The sequence below is a fragment of the Talpa occidentalis genome, unplaced genomic scaffold, assembly GCF_014898055.3.
Source record: "Talpa occidentalis isolate TD23 unplaced genomic scaffold, MPIMG_talOcc4v2.1 talOcc4.10, whole genome shotgun sequence".
Classification (NCBI taxonomy): Eukaryota; Metazoa; Chordata; class Mammalia; order Eulipotyphla; family Talpidae; genus Talpa; species Talpa occidentalis.
Window position 1 is genome coordinate 1,571,378 of NW_023600993.1, and position 18,061 is coordinate 1,589,438.

An 18,061-nucleotide genomic window follows, 5' to 3' on the forward strand; every position below is an offset into this window, starting at 1 on the left:
TCCCGGTCAGCGCCTCCCGCAAGGAGGGGAGTTTCGCGTAGGGTGTGGTGGCAGGTGTCTTAGGACCCAGTGTGGCCTCTTCACCCATCCGATCGGCCCAGATTTTAAGGCTTGTAGGAGCCTGAAGCCTGCGGCTGTGCCGGCAGGGCCTGGATCCGGTCAGCGGGAGGCGCGGGCCCTGGGGCAGGATGCTGATGGCCAGAAACAGTGGCGACCGTGGACAGGGAAGGGAGCTGCGGGTCTCACACTAGCTGCCACCGGGGCGCTCGGGGCCTGCCTCACCTGGTGGGGCATCCAGCGCGGCGGACACCCAGGGGCTGGCAGGGCGGTCGGGGCCCCCGGCCAACAGGATGGTCCTCACGCTGGCGGAGAGGCCCTGGTGGAGGGTGATGGCGCGCCTGCTCTGCGTTTTTGGGGTTTCATACTGGAAAGAAAACCCACAAGTCGTGATACACAGAAGGGGAATCACCTGCCGAGATCCGCTTTAACCCGAGTCATTTCTTCCACTTCTTAAACGGCCCACAAATAAATGCAATGAGGTGGTTTTGCTAGAAAAAAACGAAACACCTGGTTTCAGGGGTGCCTGCTCACCCCCAACACACGTCGTCCACATGAACCTTCACGGCTTTTTACACACCCAGTGAGGGGCTCAAAATGGACACCTGCGTGATCACCCCATTCTCGGGTCTGAGCTTGCTCTTGGGCCCTTGTGATTACACCAGGGACTCCTCCGCTGCGCCTGGACACGTTGTCCTCGCGGACAATATCGGAAGCAAGACTCAGATTCCACCTGACCCCACCTCCAGTGCCACCTCCTCCGCAGAGGTCACCTCTCACAGAAAATGCTCTAGACATCCATGGGGAGCGAAAAATAGTCGCTGCACTTCTCTCTCTAACAGGGCCGCGCCCTGGTGTGCCGGCAGCCGCGCCCGGAGGTCAGGGCACTGGGCCAAGGTCGCACAGGCGGGACCTGATGGCAGGGCCTGGGCGGCACCTGTGTGATGGGCAGTGCCCTCCCCGCCTCGCTCAGCTGCTCCAGCACCTCACACACTCTGCCTCGGGCCTTGGAACCCCTTCTCAAGTGGAAGAGCTGACGGGTGCAGTGTCCCGTGCTGCTGGCTCCACAGACCGCGCTCCTACTTCAGCTCCCAAGGTGAGCTCGGCAGAGGCGCTGCCTCCAGGGAGCACGGAGCGCCCCCCAGCACGCCCCCTGATCAGGAAGATGCTGCTAATTTAAGATGCGCCCCCGCAGGCGCCAGGCACTCACGTCGACTTCCTCTGGAGCGTGGATCTTCACCTGGTAGCCCAGCGCGGCAGAGCCCAGCTCCTGAGCGGGGTTGGCTTCCCAGCGCAGGAGCACTTGTGCCAAGCCAGCGACCCCCACGGTGAAGTTGACCGGCGGCAGAAGCGAAACTGTGGAGGAGAGAAAAGGGCGAGATGATGCTCGGCGGGCCGGGCAGGGCTTTTCCCGTTCTGAAACTACTTGCTGGCGCTGCCCAGTGTTTCCCGTCTCTCCCGGACGCAGACACCGCGCTGCTCCCGTCTCGGGCTGCAATCAGCGTGGCTGCGACCCCGGAGGAGTCTCCTCACCATTGCTTTTAAGTCATGATCCTTCACCCTGCCCAGGTGTCTGCCGTGGCACCCGCACGCCTCTCCCAGCACAGGGACCTGACACTTAGCAGCAATCTTGGTCGTCGTGGCCTTCAAACTGGGGGTGAGCCGTTAGTGAGCTGGGGCGATTTATTGGTCTGTTTCTAGAATTTTTTTTGAATGACATGGATTAAATTAGAACCCCCAGGTGTGTCAAATAGAGTGCGCACTGTCGGCGGCCATTTCCTGCATATGCAGACGCGCTGACCTCTCCGCGGGCCCTGGAGGTCGGCCATGGCCTCCTCGGGGTTCCCGCCGCAGAGGGTGGTGAAAGCTGCCCTCGGAGACGCTCACAGAAGGGACAAATGTTTTCCTAATGAACCATTTAATGGTTTTCAATTATGACTTTTAATTGAAGTCATAAAACCACTGCCTTCACGCAGTAGGAGTTTGGGAAAGCCCAGACAAGCAGAAAAGGAAAATCCAGGTTGTCCATAGCCCGGCCCTGACACCCGGATCCTCCTCGCCCTTCCTCTGGGCCTGCGGTTATACGACTCATCGTTAGTTTATTTATTTTGTACTAAAAGGAAGACACTACTGTACACACCCGCACGAACCCCGATGTGGTTCACATGGGGGGGCCGGGGCTCTGCCTTGACCTATGGCCTCCCCTGACATCACCCTACCCCGCCCCATCCAGCCCCCGGGCTCTGCCTGCACCGCCCTGTCCATGCCTGGGGAGACGCCCGGGCTCTGCCCACAGCGCGGCACGGGGCTTCGCAGCCAGGATGCACGTCAGCCAACGTAGCCTCCCAGGGCGGTTTGTGTCCTGGCAAGGATGGACGGTCCGTCCCTTCGAAACGACTCATCTGTGCTCTCCCGGCCGAGGGCTGAAGGAGGAGCACGCTGCTGCGTCTGCAGTGTACCCCTCTCTACAGAACGTTACTGAATTTACCAGGAGGCGCTTACTCTTTGGATCAGGAAGCAGGTCTGCCGGCAGGGGCACGGTGGCCCCCAGAAGGATCAGTAACATGGACGCCATCACGGTCACATCCTACAGAAACAGAAACGGAGACCCACATCACCTCCTGTTGCCATTTTTAGGAGTCACAGCTGTGTCCTGAGCGGGGCTCGCTGGGGCTCGCACAGCCGCTCGCTGCGGGGCCTGGGGTGCAGGCACGGGCGGCCTTCGGCGTGGGCTCCCCACGAGGGCAGGGAGAGCGGACCCCAGCCCCGCCTTCGGGACAAACCTGCTTCTCCTCATGTGCGTGGGCCTTAGGGCGTCCTAGAGATGCCGCACCCACACCCCCGGGGCCGGCGGGAGGGAGTCCGCGGGACAGAGAGCCCACGCAAGTCCCGGCCCAGCGGGTCAGATCACGGAGAAGCGCCGTCCTGCTCATCCGGGTGCTCAGGCGCCAGCCAGCCAGGGAACTCACTCTGAAACGATTTTCTTTCTTAATTCTTAGTTTTTCTTAATTCTTGTTTTTGTGTAGAAGAGCTGGGGTACAGGCCAGAGGTGCGGGGGTGAGGACTTGCCAGAGACAGTGGGGAGCAGAACAGTTCAGCAGATTGACTGGAACCCACTGCTGAGGGGAGCAGCGGGGAGACAGGAGAGGCTCCTGCGCCCTGTGGGTCACTCCCTGGCCGGGGGTCGTTCTCAGGCCATGGCGGTGACAACCTGAGGCTCAACCCCTGGGCCACCAGGGAGGCCGTGAAACAGTCTTCATGTAGGAGAGGGAAATTTTGTTTTACAAACTAAGAAGAAATTCCTGGTATTTTGCCTGTGCTTTGCAGAGGCTGAATTTTTGCAGGGGCAGGTGGTGAAGGGGCTGGAGATGCGCCCGCAGGCCTGGAGGGAATGAAGACAAGGTTCCTTTGAGAACCTCCATTTCAGAGGAACTGAATTTAGAGAAGCGGATTCCGCCTGGGTGAGCGGCTGCTCTTAGAAATCCCACGCCACCTGCTGAAGACCAGGCAGCTGTGGACAGGGCGGGCGGCCCAGCCGACCTTCCAAGCAGCTCTGCTCCGGGCTCACAGACATGACTTGGCATTTTCAGTTTAAAAAGGGATTTCAGTGGTTTGGTGTGTTCCAAATAGAATTCCGTGGCTAGACCTCGGCTGCGGGGCCGTTGACAGAGCAGGAGACACCCCTTCACGTCACTGTTCTTCCCGCTGCTACGGCTCCTTATTGATGAAATTAACGTGTGACCCTGCGGATGATGAACAGCCTGCAAACCAGGTCCTCTGGAAACACACCGAAGCGCCACGCATCAGCATCAGGCCGTGTTTGATCACAGTAACCCCGCTGTTTTTCTCTCTGAGAGGCCGCGTTCTGCGGAGCAAGGATCTGTACAGAGCGAGGGCAGTCCGGGCGGGCTGGCTGCTGTTCTCAGCCAGGGAGAATGCTGGTGGATTACAGGGAAGCATTAGGGGCTGACTGAGCCTGAGAAGCAAAGATAAAAACCCTTGACGGACACAGTAGAACTTCCTCTTCGCGCTCGGGAGGTCGAGTCTGACACCACCATTCCCTGAAGCGAGCCCGCGTGTGTCCTCGCTTTCCACCCACTTCCATTGCTAGCAGAAAGTCCAGGTCAGGAAAAAAATGCAGAATTGACATTTCCTCACGACTCTACCGCCTGGTGAGGTAATAGTGCGTCATCACCACGTTTATGACGATCACAAGCGGCCATTTGTCCTTCGCAGTTGAGCTGCTGCAGCCGGGAGACCGCTGGCAGCTCCGCGGGCGGTGACTGCAGGTTGCAGGAGCGGGCACGCCCCGATAGAGTTTGTCAGCTGTTCTGATTTTATAGCTGCTAAAATGGAAATTTTTTTCGATTTAAACATTCAAAAATGTTTAAATTTTTTTCTGAGGTTAAGTTTTTTGCCGTAAAATAGCCACGTCCTTTTCCCCACATCTCTTTGTAATAACCTAGATTCAAAAGTCGATGGTCTTGAAAGAACATGCTGCCCAGAGACCACAGAGGACCCCGCCCAAGCAGCACCCGGAATGACGATGTCTCGGAGCCAGGAGAGAGCACCCAGGGCGATCCTCTCTCGCCCGCACCGCTGGCCTACACCCAGCTCTTGTCTGCATCAGTAAATAAAATAAATCTTTTTTAAAAAAAAGCCCCAAGGCCAGGTTTTGCTGCGGCCCCACTCGCCCCGTCTGGGTGACTTTGTTCTCTCTCTGCTCGGCTCCCCACGAGGCTTTGCCCGTGGCCCCTGGATATTTTGGGGCACAGGCAGAGTTGGAGAATGACTCCGGCCTCTTTGGCCATCTCTTTAATCCAAAGAACCTCTCAGAGTGACGCCACGGGCCGCGTCTCCCTGTGCAAGGACACAAGGGCCTCGTAGCTCAAAGCTGACACCCAGGTGACCCCCTGTCCAGCTCATTCGTCCACGGCCACCAAGCCCAACTAGCAGAACACCACCGCGCTGTTAGGGGAGATTCAGAGGAGCAGAGGAGCAAGCAGGGAGCCTACCTACGCGGCCAGCGGGACGCGCGGCTCCCGGGACCCTCGCCGGGTGCGTCAACCTTCCTCCCGGCCGGCTGCGACCCCGGCTTCCAGGAGGTGTTCCCTCTACCTTGGGAGAAGCCGGGCTCACCATCTCTGGCACTACAGATGTTTCTGGAAAGGGGTGGAGTACCCACCACTGGCAATGGATTTCCCCGGTGTTCCTGAGAATCTTGGCCAAGTTCTACTGAAGACCAGACTTAGAAATATTTTCCCCTTCAACTTGTTTTTCTGCCAGGGGCATTTGTTTTATAACCAAAACTGTCCTCGGGGGGCTCATTTTTTAGAGCCTGTTTGAGTCAGCTGCGGCGACACCTAATTCCAGACAGAAGCTCGGGCTCAGAAATCGAAAAGCCGCTAGAGGATTCACACTCCGCTAGGCCCTTTGAAGTCAAGAGCCGCTGCACTTCCTCTTTCCCTCCTGCTCTGAAGTTAGTGAGAAAACCTGTGGGGGGCTCAGAGAGCAAAGCAAGCAAGGCAGGTGTAAGCCGGAAATGACTTGTCTTACTAGGTAAACGGACCCCAGCTCTTACAGTGCGCACCCCTAACAATATAATTCATGGAGAAGGATCAGGTATCATGCGTGCACTTTATCTTTTTGGCTAATGTGATGCCAGACTTCTGACTCATTTCCCTAAAATATAACTCTGGGGTTCAAATCGCTGCTGCGGACGGGAGCACTTGCACCTGCCGCTCTCAACATCTGGAAGTTGGAGAGGGGGCAGTGACTGCCCAGCTCCCAAAGGGGGTCCGTTTTCTGGCTAATTGTCCATGGGGGGCTTTGTTACCCCACCCACGTGCCCCTGCCCTGTTCTGGCCTTACCTGTCTCCGTGAGCCTCTTGTTTCTGCTCAGTTGTACAGGGTCAGCCTGCGTCCAGCAAGCTGCGCGGTTGGAGCTGGTGGCTGCCGCCCAGCACCTTCCACCCGTCACACGGAGACACGTGGGGTGTGCCTGGCCCTGGGCGGACTGAGGCGAACAGCCCACAGCACTGAACCCCCAAGCAGGGCCCAGCTAGAGGGCGCCCAGCAGCAGCGGGTGGGCTGGTCTTCCGTGCCTGCCTAAAGCCCTCCCGAGCGACAGGGTCTGGAAACCAACAAGGGGACTGCGTGTCCCAGCCTTGGTCCTTTGGAAGCACAAACGTCTAGCATGCAACTGCGCAAGTGCTGTCTTTTTCAATAAGATGTGAGAGCTGAGCCCTCCCTGCAAAATGGAAATTGTGTCAGGTAACAATGTCGGGAGAATGATGGAAACCAGCTCTCAAATATGTTGTTTAGTAAAACTAGTCACTTTCCGCGTGGGAATGAGCTTGAGGGTAAGAGTACTGGGATATTCCGACTGTTCTTTCCTTTTTGTTGCATTCCAGTCATTTCCGTGCGCATGGAAATCTGTGACTTCACTTTGGGGGTACCCCGGCGAGTGAGCAGTTTCAGCCAAGGTTCCAACATTTTCTGTAAAACCAGCAGCCCCTGCCCCTAGGGGCCAGTAGGAGCCCCCTCAGTGGTGGGGGGCCGGGTCTCCCCCTCAGTGTGTAGGGGGCCGGGTCGCCGGGTCTGACCCTGCAGCCTCCTTACCTGGCCAGGTCCCCACAGGGCGTGCACCCCAGCCTGTCCTCGGCCTATTTGTGACCCCGAATTTCCTAAGAGATCTTGGCGTCAATGCCCCTGGAGCCTGGAGCAGTGAGGTCCCCCATTGCTGCATGCCCCTCCCCCCTCACCCCCTGCTGCTCCCCTGGACCCCCTGCCAGGCCCCTGCCCCCCCCCCCCCAGGCACTCCTGGCCTCACTGCTCAGGCACGCTGGGCTTTGTTCCCCTCTTCTGTGCCGTGCTTTTGTGGGTCAGTGTTGTCACTTTCCTGCCCCCACCCCCACCCCAGAAGGAGTTCGTTAGGAGGGGACGCCTCACGTAGAAAGCGCCCGCGGGGTCCCCACTTACTCAGCAGTCGCGGGTCCAGGGCCCGAGCAGCAGCTGCGGGGAGCCTTATCTCAGGGGGCACCTCTGGCTGGTGGGAGGCGGGTCCTCTCTGCATCACGGGTCCCCACCGCTCTGGGCCAGCTTCCCTTTAGGGCGCAGACGGACCAGCTTCCTTTTGGGGCGCAGCCAGCTCCAGGCAGCCGTCTGGGCCAGGGCGTGCTGCCCTGCAAGCGCTCTGGGCTGAGCTGGGCCGGGGGTGGGAGGGCCGTATCTGGCCTCCGCTGCACGAGCCTCTACTCCCCTGGCCAGCTCTGGGGCACTGGGGCACCCGCTGCACTGTTCCCCCCGGGGCGGCCCTGGGGGGTTGGGGAGGCGCCCCCTTACCTACAGCACCAATGCAGGATGTGGTGGAAAGGGGCGCAAGACCCCCCTCTCCCACCGGTGGCCTGGGCAGTGATGCCCTCTGTGGGCTCTGTCCACACTGCCAGGCACAGTGTGGGTGCTGGTGCTTCTGGGGGGGACAAGGTGCCGCCAGCAGCTTGGACTCCTCCGTGCAGGCTGTGCAGTGTCCTGCAGGTCTGCAAACTCCCGGGACCCCTCGCTGGGCCCCCTGCATCCTCTCCTCACCTGGCTTTCACTGGCCTGTCTGCACCCTCAGGGCTTCCTGCCCGCTGTGCTTCTGTCTGGGGAGTTTCAGGAGACTGGCAGGCTGACTGGGCCGCCCGCTCATCTGAGTCCCTGCCCAGGGTGGGGTGGCCCGTGAGGCTGTGCGGTGGCCCCCAGAGGCCAGGCCAGAGGTGGGAGGGAGCTCCTAAAGACCCCAGGTCTTTCCAGGGTCTGCCTGCAAGATGCCAAAGATGAGAGGGGACTCCTGGAAGGCTCTGGGTGCTGAGTGCAGCGGCAGGTGGGCCAGCGGCCCTGGGGGACTTCCTAGCAAGCACCAAAATGAAGCCAGCACTTGTTCTTAGAGCGCCTGAAGAGTGTGATTGCCCTGGGGAAGGGAGGGGTGTAAAGGAGCAGGCAGAAATCTCTTACTGCTACCAGTAGCCGGGGTTCAGCTCAGCATCAAGCACCTGCCTGCTCTGTAAGTCCTGCCGGTATCAGGTTTTTTTTTTTTTTCCATGTATTTATTTATTTATTTGTTTGTTTGTTTGTTTATGCAAGCACTGGGTACAGTCAGAAGCGCAGGAGGGTGAGAGGATGCACCAGAGCCAGAGCGGGGAGCAGAGCAGGCAGAAGGACCGAAGGACACTGCTGAGGGGAGCAGCGGGCGGCAGGAGAGGTCTGCGCGCCATGTGGGACCCTCCTCCGGTGGCCGGGGAGCAGCCGGGGATCGAACTGGCACCGCAGAGACCGTGGGGAGCTTCGCAACCCAGCGCTCAACCGCTGCGCCCCCGGGGAGGCCCTATCAGGTTTTTTTTTAAGCTCTATTTATTTCTGCAGACGCGAGCCGGGGCGTAGGCCAGCACGCAGCCTTGGTCAACTGCACCGGTGACAAAACTAAACAAGGCGTGGGCTCACATTTTGTGTCCAGGCCCTGCTGCCACATAAGCCCAGAAAAAGCAAGGACATTTGGGCTTCGAGCAGTTCACTTCTCGCAGCCTCAGGTTTTTTCTGAGAAGAAGCTGCAGGTGTCCAGGGGCCGTCACGGAGATGCGAGGACATGACCCTAATGGTTTATTGTTTAAAAGTGAAATCACATTTGTCTGTATCCCTGCAGAAGCGAGGAAGTCTGGGTGAGGCGGGTAGCATAGGCGAAAATAGGAATATTAATGTGTGATTAGTAACCAGGAAATCGGGATTCAGTGCGCGCGCTTTGAACTCGGCCGGCTGAGGCGGGCATGAAAGGGCTGCAGGCAGGAACCCCTGCCGCGCAGTCACGCGAAATGCAGAGGAGAGCCGCGGAGGGAGAAGGGGGGGATCGCTCTCCTGCGAATGCATTTGAAGTCGTCCACATCGTATGGCCGTGGCGGGAGGAAATGTTTCACGTGTGCGGCTGAAACAGATGCGCGCGACAGGACGGTTCTCGCCGGCCGCTGGCTGGGTGCCGGGGACAGTGGCAGGTGGGACGACAGCACGGCCAAGAGGACACGTGTGGCTTTTCCACGCCCTCGCCCCTGGCCCACAGGCCCCGCTGGGGGGGCGGCTGCCTGCGCGGTGGGAGTCCGGGTGGGAGTCCGAGGCAGCTCTTGCTGCACAGCCCGCGGGCGCGGCCACGCGTGGGGAACGGCGAGCAGCGAGCAGCGCTCACTCCTGGCCCAGGTGCCCGAGGCCTGACCGGCGTCTCGCTCGCCTTGGCCGCTCCAGACCGCAGAGTTCGTTCAAAGCGTGTTATTTCTTTGGAAGCAGTGGTGACTCTAATGCAGTTTTTGGCGTCAGTGGGTTTGGGGTGCGCGGTCCCTGGGTTCACCCTGGCAGAGGTTTCCCCAGAGTTCCCCTTTCAGCGCCTCCCAGCGAGTTCCCCAGGCGAGTTTCTACGAGACAGACGGTAGTTACATTAAAAGGGCAGGTTGGCTGAGAGAGGCCTGCATGGCCGCAGGCGGGGCCCTGAGGAGAGCGGTCTCCGCTGAGGGGGTCCGTGAGGAGAAGCCCCGGCAGGTGCAGGTCACGGCAGGCAGGAGGCCGCTGCCCTGCGGAGGAGAGAGTGGGTGAAGAGCGGCCCCTGCGTGGTCCCGGGTGGGCAGGCGAGTGCTGCCCGAGCCAAGGCAGAGACTGCCCCGATACGGCCAACTCTTTGGGGGGGTCACTGCTCGGGAGCCTTTGGTTTGCGGCGCGGAGCTTCCACAGCGGGCTCCATCTCCACAGCTGTACCCGTGGGCCTCTGCTCGAGCCCCGCCCTGCGGCCGGACCCCCGCCCCGTCTTCTGCTTTGTGATCCCGGCAGAGGCGCCCAAGGATCTCGGTTTCCGTAGTAGCTGGCCGGCGGCCGTGCCGATGCCTCCTGCCCCACCTCCCCGCGTGGCCAGGGTTCTGGTCTTGGGACGCCTCCTTCCCAGGTTTTCTGTCCTTGTCCCCCATCCACGCGGGGCTCGTCCTCTTCGCAGCGATAGCGAAACGCAAGAGCCCAGCCCTGCTCGCATCCTGTCCACACGCGTCCGAGGGCAGAGCACCCTGGTGGCCGAGCCCAGGGTCCGTGGGCGGAGCCCACAGTGAGGCCCGGTCACGGGAGAGGCCCGGGGCGTGTGCGGCTGCTGGAGGGCGGGCGGCTGGAACCCCATCCTCATCCCCGGGGCTTCCAGTTCCTAGTTCCTTTGTCTGCGGGTCTGTGGAGCCGCATTTCCCTGTACTAATGCGGGGGCAACAGTGATGCTTTGTTAATAGTTACTCCAAATAAGTCCTAGTTTTAAAATATCAAGGACTTGGAAACCGATGGCATAGAATTGGGAATCCAGCAACTGGTTTTTGTTAACTGATTTGTGACAAGAGCACTGGGGAGTCAGCCGGGAAGACGGGCCTCCAAGCCAAGGCGCACGCACTGCACACGCACAAGGACGATGCTCAGCCTCTGCCTCACACCGTATAAACATTAACTCCAAAGGGAACAAAGACCCGAGAGTAAGAGGTAAAACTCAAATTCTTAGGAGAAAATATAGACATTGATTTTTGTGACTGTGGATTAGGCACTGGTTCCTTCTACAAGAAAATTAAAAAACACAAGCAATGATTCCGACGTACATAAATTCGACGTAAATAAATATGGGGTTGATATCCAGAAAAAAAGCAAGGAAATCTTACCACTCAACAGGAAGAGGCAAATAACCCAGTTAAAAATGGGCAAAGGATTTGGGCTAACATCTGCGAAGCGAGTAACAGGGTTGGACCTACCCGTAGGCAGCCCGCAGTCCCCAGCCCGCAGCGTGCTTGGGGGGAGCTGCTTGGCTTCCTTAGGGATCAGAAAAATGCACATCACAGCCTTGAAATATCCCTGTACTCCAGCGAGGGTGGCTGAAATGGGAAGGCCATCGGCAGGGTTGGTGAGGAAGTGGCGCCAGGCCCATGACTAAGACTGTCCTTAGGAAGGTGAACGGGCACTTGCCTGGCAACAGCCCAGCCCTTCCTCTAAAGGTCAAATACAAGGTCACAGGCCGCAGCCATTCCAGCCCTAGGCAAATGCTCAGAAACGCCCGCTGTCTCGAGCGTGAGCCCCGACTTGTGGAGTGGGCCGAAAGAAGCCTTTCTCGAGGCCCCGGATGCAGGACCCTGCTTGTGCGAAACGTCTAGAATAGGCCGATCTACGGAGGCGGCCGGCAGATTCCCGACCGCCTGGCGCTGGGGCCGGTGGGGGTGCTCGGGGGCTGGGAAGGGATGAGCGAGGGGCAAGGCGTCTGTGGGGTGAGGAGGCGTCCTCCAGTGGCCTGAGGAGAGGTCGCCCGCTTGGGATGTGTGAACCACCGAGTCCCTGTTACACAGGCGGGGTTTAGAGCGCGATAACACTGGCGGGGGCTGGGTGAAGACACTTAGGGCGGCGGTACATGGCCCAAGATTCCTATCAGGGACTACTCGGCATACAGAGCTGAGCACGTGCTCTGACGAAGGTCCCCAGGCTGCGTACTCCTGCTCACCCTGCTGCAGTGGCTCAAGGCCGGAAACTGGAGGTGGGGGAGAGTGGTGACTCTTGTTCAACCAGCTCAGGAAGGAGAGGCCCTTGGCCTGCAGCTGTAGGGGGCCAGGTGCTGCAGGGAGTAACCGAGGCATAGGCAGAGGTGGGGTGTGCAGAAGTGGGTCCTTGAGGGGCCTCACAAATCAGCCCAGTCACACCTAGAAGTACTTAACAGCAGGTAACAACTCCACGAAGGAGTGAGCACGCCAGCATCCGTCTCTGCAAGGCAGCCCCCGCCCACCTGTGCTGTCACAGGCACCTCGGCTGCTCCTGTCACTCATAACCTGTCCTTTGGAAATGTGACCTCGCTGCCTGCCTGTGTCTCTGCAAATGTCTTGGTCTCCTGGGCGAGCTCGCGCATGCCGCTGAGAGGGCAGCTTTGCATGAACCCTAGGGCCCTGCTCACTGAGCCCCAAACCTCTGGAAACCGACGTCAGTACCGTGTAGAAATCACTGGAAGTGGCCCACGTGGGATGGACGGGGACCCCAGGTAGTCAGAGAGCAGCTTGGTGTAAGATCAGTCTGCGTGCTGCTGCGTTTAGCTGAAGTTCAAAGCCTGACTATTGGCCCCCCTGTGGCTGGAACCTTTCAGGTCTTTCCTCAGTGACCAGTTGCCTCCACCCCACCCCCCACTGTTGCCTTCATTTTGATTTTCCTAGTCTGATTGCGATGTCGTGGGCATGTAACGTGGGAGTGTGTAGCCGCTGCAGCGGCATTTCACAGCGGTCTGCTCTCAACAGCAGACACCGGATATTAACCAGAATGTGGGGGGAACCCCCAAATGATGGAATTAAATATACCCCATGCATGTAAATGAGCGTTCCGTTTCAGGCAAGAGAGAACCTACTACGTGCTGGGACCGTCCCTTCCTTTAGGCAGGAAAGCTGACGCTCACTCTATAAACCCTCCAACAGATGAGCAAACTGAGGCACGGAGCACCCTCGGGACGCTCCCCAAAGCCATTGCCCAGGAGGCCACGCTTTTATTCACACCTCTTGGTGTCTGGGGTTGCTCTTGAGAAGCGTCTAGTTGTTTCAGGTGGACTCAGAACATCATGTGTGAAGGCGGGGTCCTCTGAGTCTGCTCTCTCGGGCAGGGACATCCAGCCACAGCTGGCACACGTCTCTCTGCTCACCCTGCAGTGGGCAGAATGTCTGCCTCTGTCTCCTTCCGCCACTGGCTGCAGGGGCAGGTCTGCCTTGGGGCAGCGGGGTCTGCTTTGGTCAGAATCTCCCCAAGCACGGGTTTGCCCCGCTGTCCCAAAGTAGAGCTCGCCTACTTGGTGGTTTTAGGATCTGGGACACACAGACCTTTTTCCATATCAATTCATGATAATAGCATTTCCAGAGCCAAAACGACCTTCCGAGCCACGTCCAAGAGGAATGGCCGGCCTTCGGAGAGCGGGGGAGACCCGTGCGGTTTCTGCACTAGGGAAATCCGCAGACGGGGCTTTCGCAGGCAGCGGCCTTGTCCTCCTCTTGGTTCTGATCCGAGGCTCTGACCCTTTTGAAGGTGATGGTTCTCACTCTTCACCCTTGGGCCTTCGTTCTTTTCACTATTATTGAAGCCCCGTCTTTTAAAATTAATGACCCGGTATGAAATTCCAGAGTAGCTAAAATTGATTTGTCTATTTACTTAGCTCTTTTAAATGTAAAATAAAATTGCATTTGTGTGTAAAATCCCCTAACACCACTGAAAATTGTGATTCTACATTTGCTGAGAAATATCTTTATTTGTCCTCTGGGAGATCTTAAACTTTAGTTGGCTTCTATTAAACTTTTATGAGAACGAAACGGGCCAATGACTTTTCTTCGAATAGGTACTCTTTGTTGCTTCAGAGAAAGAGACATCCTTGAAGCAGGCCTCGTCCCGTGACGACAGCACTCGGCCCGCTTTTGTTCCTCTGTAAGGAAACGTGGCCCCTCGGGAAAGGACAAATATTAAAATTAGGCCCTAATGATGTTTTTATCTGATGGGCCTAAATATCGCACCTCTCTTCCCCACAGCCTTCAAATGCCGCCAGTGAAGATGCCCCCTTTCTGTGAAGCTTCCTTCCCCTCTGACTCCCTGAACGCGAGGCCCCTGGAGCAGTGAGGTGGGGAGCCGGCAGGGGGCGCTGGCAGATGCTGGTACTGAGGGCCGGGGGCTCATAAAAGGGGCTACTCTGTCCTGCCATGTGTTTTTACTTGACGTGGAACCACCTGCCCCCCAAGGGGGGGCGGGGCAGGGTGCCTGCTCCGCATGAGGGTTCATGCCCCAGGCTGCCGGCCCAGCTGTTCTGTCCCACGATGATCTGGGGGCCCCTGTTGTGCAGCACAACGTGGAGGCTGTGGGAGATGAACACTGGCCTCGCCATGTCTCCCCTCGACGCAGGACCCTAGCCCCCTGCTGGAGGGTGGGGTGAGGGCGAGCATCTTTCCATGGCGAGGTTACCCTGGTGACGTGGGGCCAGGGTCTTGAGTGTCCTCCTGGTGCCCGTGGCCTGTTAGCCGATGGCAAGGTCACCCAAGGGTGCGGGTTATGCCTAGAACAGCATCGGATGTTGTGTTCGCTCACAGAAACACACAGACACCCAAGGAGTGTTTTCCCAAAGGGAGGCCGCAGACAGGACAGTCAGAGCCGAGAGGAGGAGCAGCAGGGGCGCTCCAGAAGCGGGAAGAGGCAGAGCCAGGCTCGCCCAGTGCCTGCAGCAGGGAGCCAGGCCCCTTCCCACCTCCACCAGCTGCAAGGCAGTAGGTGGGTGGCCCAGACCCTCCTGCCTTCTTCCCTCGCTGCAGCCACACTGACCCTGGGAACGTGGGAATCCCTGCGGGAAACCTTTGCTGGTGGCGTCCTGGCGCCAGCCCGCAGGGCCTGCTCCCTCCTGGGCCAGAATGTCTGGGTTTGCATTCTTGTGCCTCTTATTGCCTGGGTGACCCTGGACAAAGGGACCTTCCCTGCCTCAGTTTCCTCCTGGGTGTTTGTGCGGATTTGTGAGTTAGCACAACAGCGGGCCTTGTTCAAAGCACAGTAGGCGGGTTAGTGAGACGTGCCAGGGCACTCAGCAGACGGAGAGACATTGTAGATGGGCGGGTGCAAGCCACACGCCCTTGCATCTTCCTCTGGTTTGCAGACACGACCTCGTTTCAAAAGAAGACGCCTCAAACTTCAATGAATGAGGGTCGAGGGGAAAGTTGAGTGTCGCTTTTTGGCCACTAACTATATAAACTGCAATCAGAGATCTGGCAGTTATGAGGGGAGACGTATCCCCTCCCGAGGGAGGCTCCTCCAGCATCACTGGATTTTTAAATCAGCATTGACACCTGCTAAAACCTGAAGTTGGAATATATTATAACTAATTTTTTAAAGATTTTATTTATGCATACAAGAACTGGGGCACAGGCCAGAGGTGTGGGGGGTGAGAGGACTCACCAGAGACAGAGTGGGGAGCAGAACAGGCAGACTGAAGTACACTGCTGAGGGGAGCAGCGGGGAGTCAGGAGAGGTCTGCTGCGCCATGTGGGTAGCTCCCTGTCCGGGGATCGAATGCGTGCTGCAGTGGCTGCGAACAGCTTCATAGTTTGCATCTTAACCCCTTGCACTACCGGGGAGGCCCTATTACAACTATTAATGCATGTTCCTATGCTGTTTTTATCTAACTTTCTTGACTTTTGAACACTATGCTACCTTCTAACTGTAGAAGCTACTCATGGCTGTGGTGTTTTCATAGCATGAGGTAAACCTGTGGTGTTTCCATAGTCTGATAAACCTGTGGTGTTTTCCATAGTATGAGGTAAACCTGTGGTGTTTCCATAGTGAGGCAAACCTGTGGTGTTTCTGTAGTATGAGATAAACCTGCTGGGTCCCAGCAATGTGGTGTGTTCGTGGGTGTATTTGGGGTATGCTCCATGCAAAGGGAATGCTTCTGGGGCATTTCTGGTAGTAAATGTTAGTTCCATTGCAGGTAAAGTTTCATTTCCCTTAGGGAGGGTGTGCACAGAGAGGCAACAGTGAGCCTCTTGTTGGAGTAGACGCACTTGTGGGTGGATTTGGTTGTCCTCCCCAATGTGGGAGAGGTGTGAGGGGAATTTTGTCTAGTTATTTTCTCTTTAGTCAGCAGCTTCAATATTCTTCATCATAACTTCATATGCAAATGCTTTCAAATTTGAATTCATTTCAATAAGCATTCCTTAGAAGCCTTTCTACACCACATGTGTACATGAATGTATATATGCATGTATGACCATCTAGCTTTACAACAATATACAATTATTGCTTTGTTACTGACTATAGGGGTTGTTTTAGCATTCGGTATTTTCCATTAAGTTGGCTATTGGCTGTACTTTTTAAAAAAAAAAAAGATTTATTGGGCCTCCCCCGGTTGGCGCAGTGGTTGAGCGCTGGGCTGCGAGGCTGCCCGCAGCCTCTGCAGCGCCGGTTCCATCCCCGGCCACCGGCGAGGGTCCCACATGGCTCACAGACCTCTCCTGCCGCCCATGCTCCCCACTTCGTCAGTCAGTCTGCCTGCTCTGCTCTCCCCTCTGGCTCTGGTGAATTCTCTCACCCTCTTGCGCTTCTGACTGTACCCAGTGCTTGTATAAATAAATCTTTAAACAAAAATTAAAAAATAAATAAATAAAAAGGTTTCTGAGAGAAGGGCAGAGAAATTCAGGAGGGGTAATGAGGACAATAAATTTAAAATATATATATAAAAAAGATTTATTTATTTATGCATACAAGAGCTGGGTACAGGCCAGAGATGCAGGGGGTGAGAGGATTCACCCGACACAGAGTGGGGAGCAGAACAGGCAGACGGACTGAAATCCACTGCTGCGGGGAGCAGCGGGGAGACAGGAGAGGTCTGCTGCGCCCTGTGGGGAGCTCCCTGGCTGGGGATGGAACTCGTGTGCAGTGGCTGAGGTTAGCTTCATAGGTTGCATCTTAACCCCTTGCGCCCCCAGGGAGGCCCTGTGCATTTTTTCTAGATGTGCTTTACCTGACTGAGGAAAATCTTCTTAGTGTTCTGAGAGTTTAAAACCATGAATGGGTGTTGAATTTTAAGTGCTTTTTCTACATCTTTTGGGATGATCCTTTTTTTTGCCTGTTAATACAGTAAATGACATAGATTGTTTTTCAAATGTTAAATCCAGTTTGCATTTCTGGAGTCAAGACAAAACTTGGTTAATCTGTCCTGCTTTACTAAATTTGCCAGCATTTTGCAGAAAATATTGTTTCTGTATTCTTGCGGATTCTGCTCTTTAAATTCTTTTTGGGGGTGCTGTCTGTCTCAGCTTTGTTGTCGGGTTAGACAGCTGCAAGTGCGAGGCGGCTGCTCCCGCTTCCACTTTCTGAGCACGGTGCGCGGTCAGGTTCTGTCTCCCGCGCGGCCGGCCCGGCGTTCTGCGGGAGGCTGACCATGGACTCGGTTTGCCGTCCACCTTCGCACTCCGCCCCGGGCCGGGGAGCTGCGCCGTGGCTGCCGCGCTCGCGAGGGGTCGGGGCGCCGCGGGGTCCTGTCCTGGGCGGGGCCTGGGGGGCGCCGGGCCCGGGGCGGCGTGGGCGGCGGCGGCTCGTCTGGGGGGGCTGGGGCGCGCGGCGGGCGCGCGGGACGCGGCGACGGGGCGGGGAGCGGCGGCTCTCTCCTCCGCGGGGCTTCTGGGGTCGGCCTGCGCCCCGCGCGCCGCCTCGGCCCTGTGCCCGCCCGCGGGGCGCCCTCCGGCGCGGGGCTCGTCCCGGCCGCGGGGCCACACGGGGGCGGCGGGCGGCGGGGGGCGGAGCCGGGAGCGCGCGGACCCCGCACCGCGGCCCCGGGCCCCGCCCACCGCGCAGACGCCCCGCCCCCGCTCTCAGTATCGGCTCCGCCCCACGCGCGGCCCCGCCCACCGCTCAGAGGCCCCGTCCTGCCCCGCCCACCTCGCAGAATCCCCGCCCCCAACCAGGCCCCGCCCGCCACTCAGGGGCCCCGCCCCGCTCGCAGCCCCGCTCCCTCCCGCGCGGCGTCCCTGTAGCCCCCGAGCGACGCGCGTGATTGACGTCACGGCGGCGCCGTCCGGAAGTGCGCGGCGGCGGCGACGGGTGAGCGGGCGCGGGGCGTTGGGGTCCCTCGCGCGGGGGCCGGGCCTGGGTGCCCCCGGCTCCGCCTCCCCCTCGCGGCTTCAGGGCCGGCCCGGGCTTCGGGGCGCGCGGGGAAGAAGCGGCCCGAGGCCCCGCTGTGGAGGCCGCGGGCCTCCCGCCCAGGTGTCCGGGGGCGCCGCGCCCTGGGGTCGCCCCGCGCGCGCAGCCCCGGTGGCGGGGGGCTCGGGGCGGCGCGGGTCCCGGTCCCGGTGGCGGGGGGCTCGGGGCGGAGCCCGCCTGGCCGGGGCCAGGAGCCGGCCGCGCGCCGTCCGCTCTTGTCCCCCCGGTTCTGCCGGCCTTTCCGCGCCAGCGTTGCGCCTGCGCTTGCCTTGCAGGGCGGGGCGGCTGGCGC

General features: G+C 58.6%; 1 protein-coding gene across 1 annotated transcript; it reads right to left on the reverse strand.

Annotated features, from left to right (window-relative positions):
• Positions 1-247: 247 nt before the first annotated feature.
• On the reverse strand, positions 248-7,086 carry LOC129146478 (interleukin-5 receptor subunit alpha-like). The gene is made up of 4 exons (XM_054698936.1): positions 7,039-7,086; positions 2,560-2,644; positions 1,268-1,413; positions 248-424 (listed from the first exon to the last, which is right to left on the reverse strand). The coding sequence occupies exons 2-4, from the start codon at positions 2,630-2,632 to the stop codon at positions 248-250; spliced, it is 396 nt and encodes a 131-aa protein (XP_054554911.1). The 5' UTR covers positions 2,633-2,644; positions 7,039-7,086.
• Positions 7,087-18,061: the final 10,975 nt, after the last annotated feature.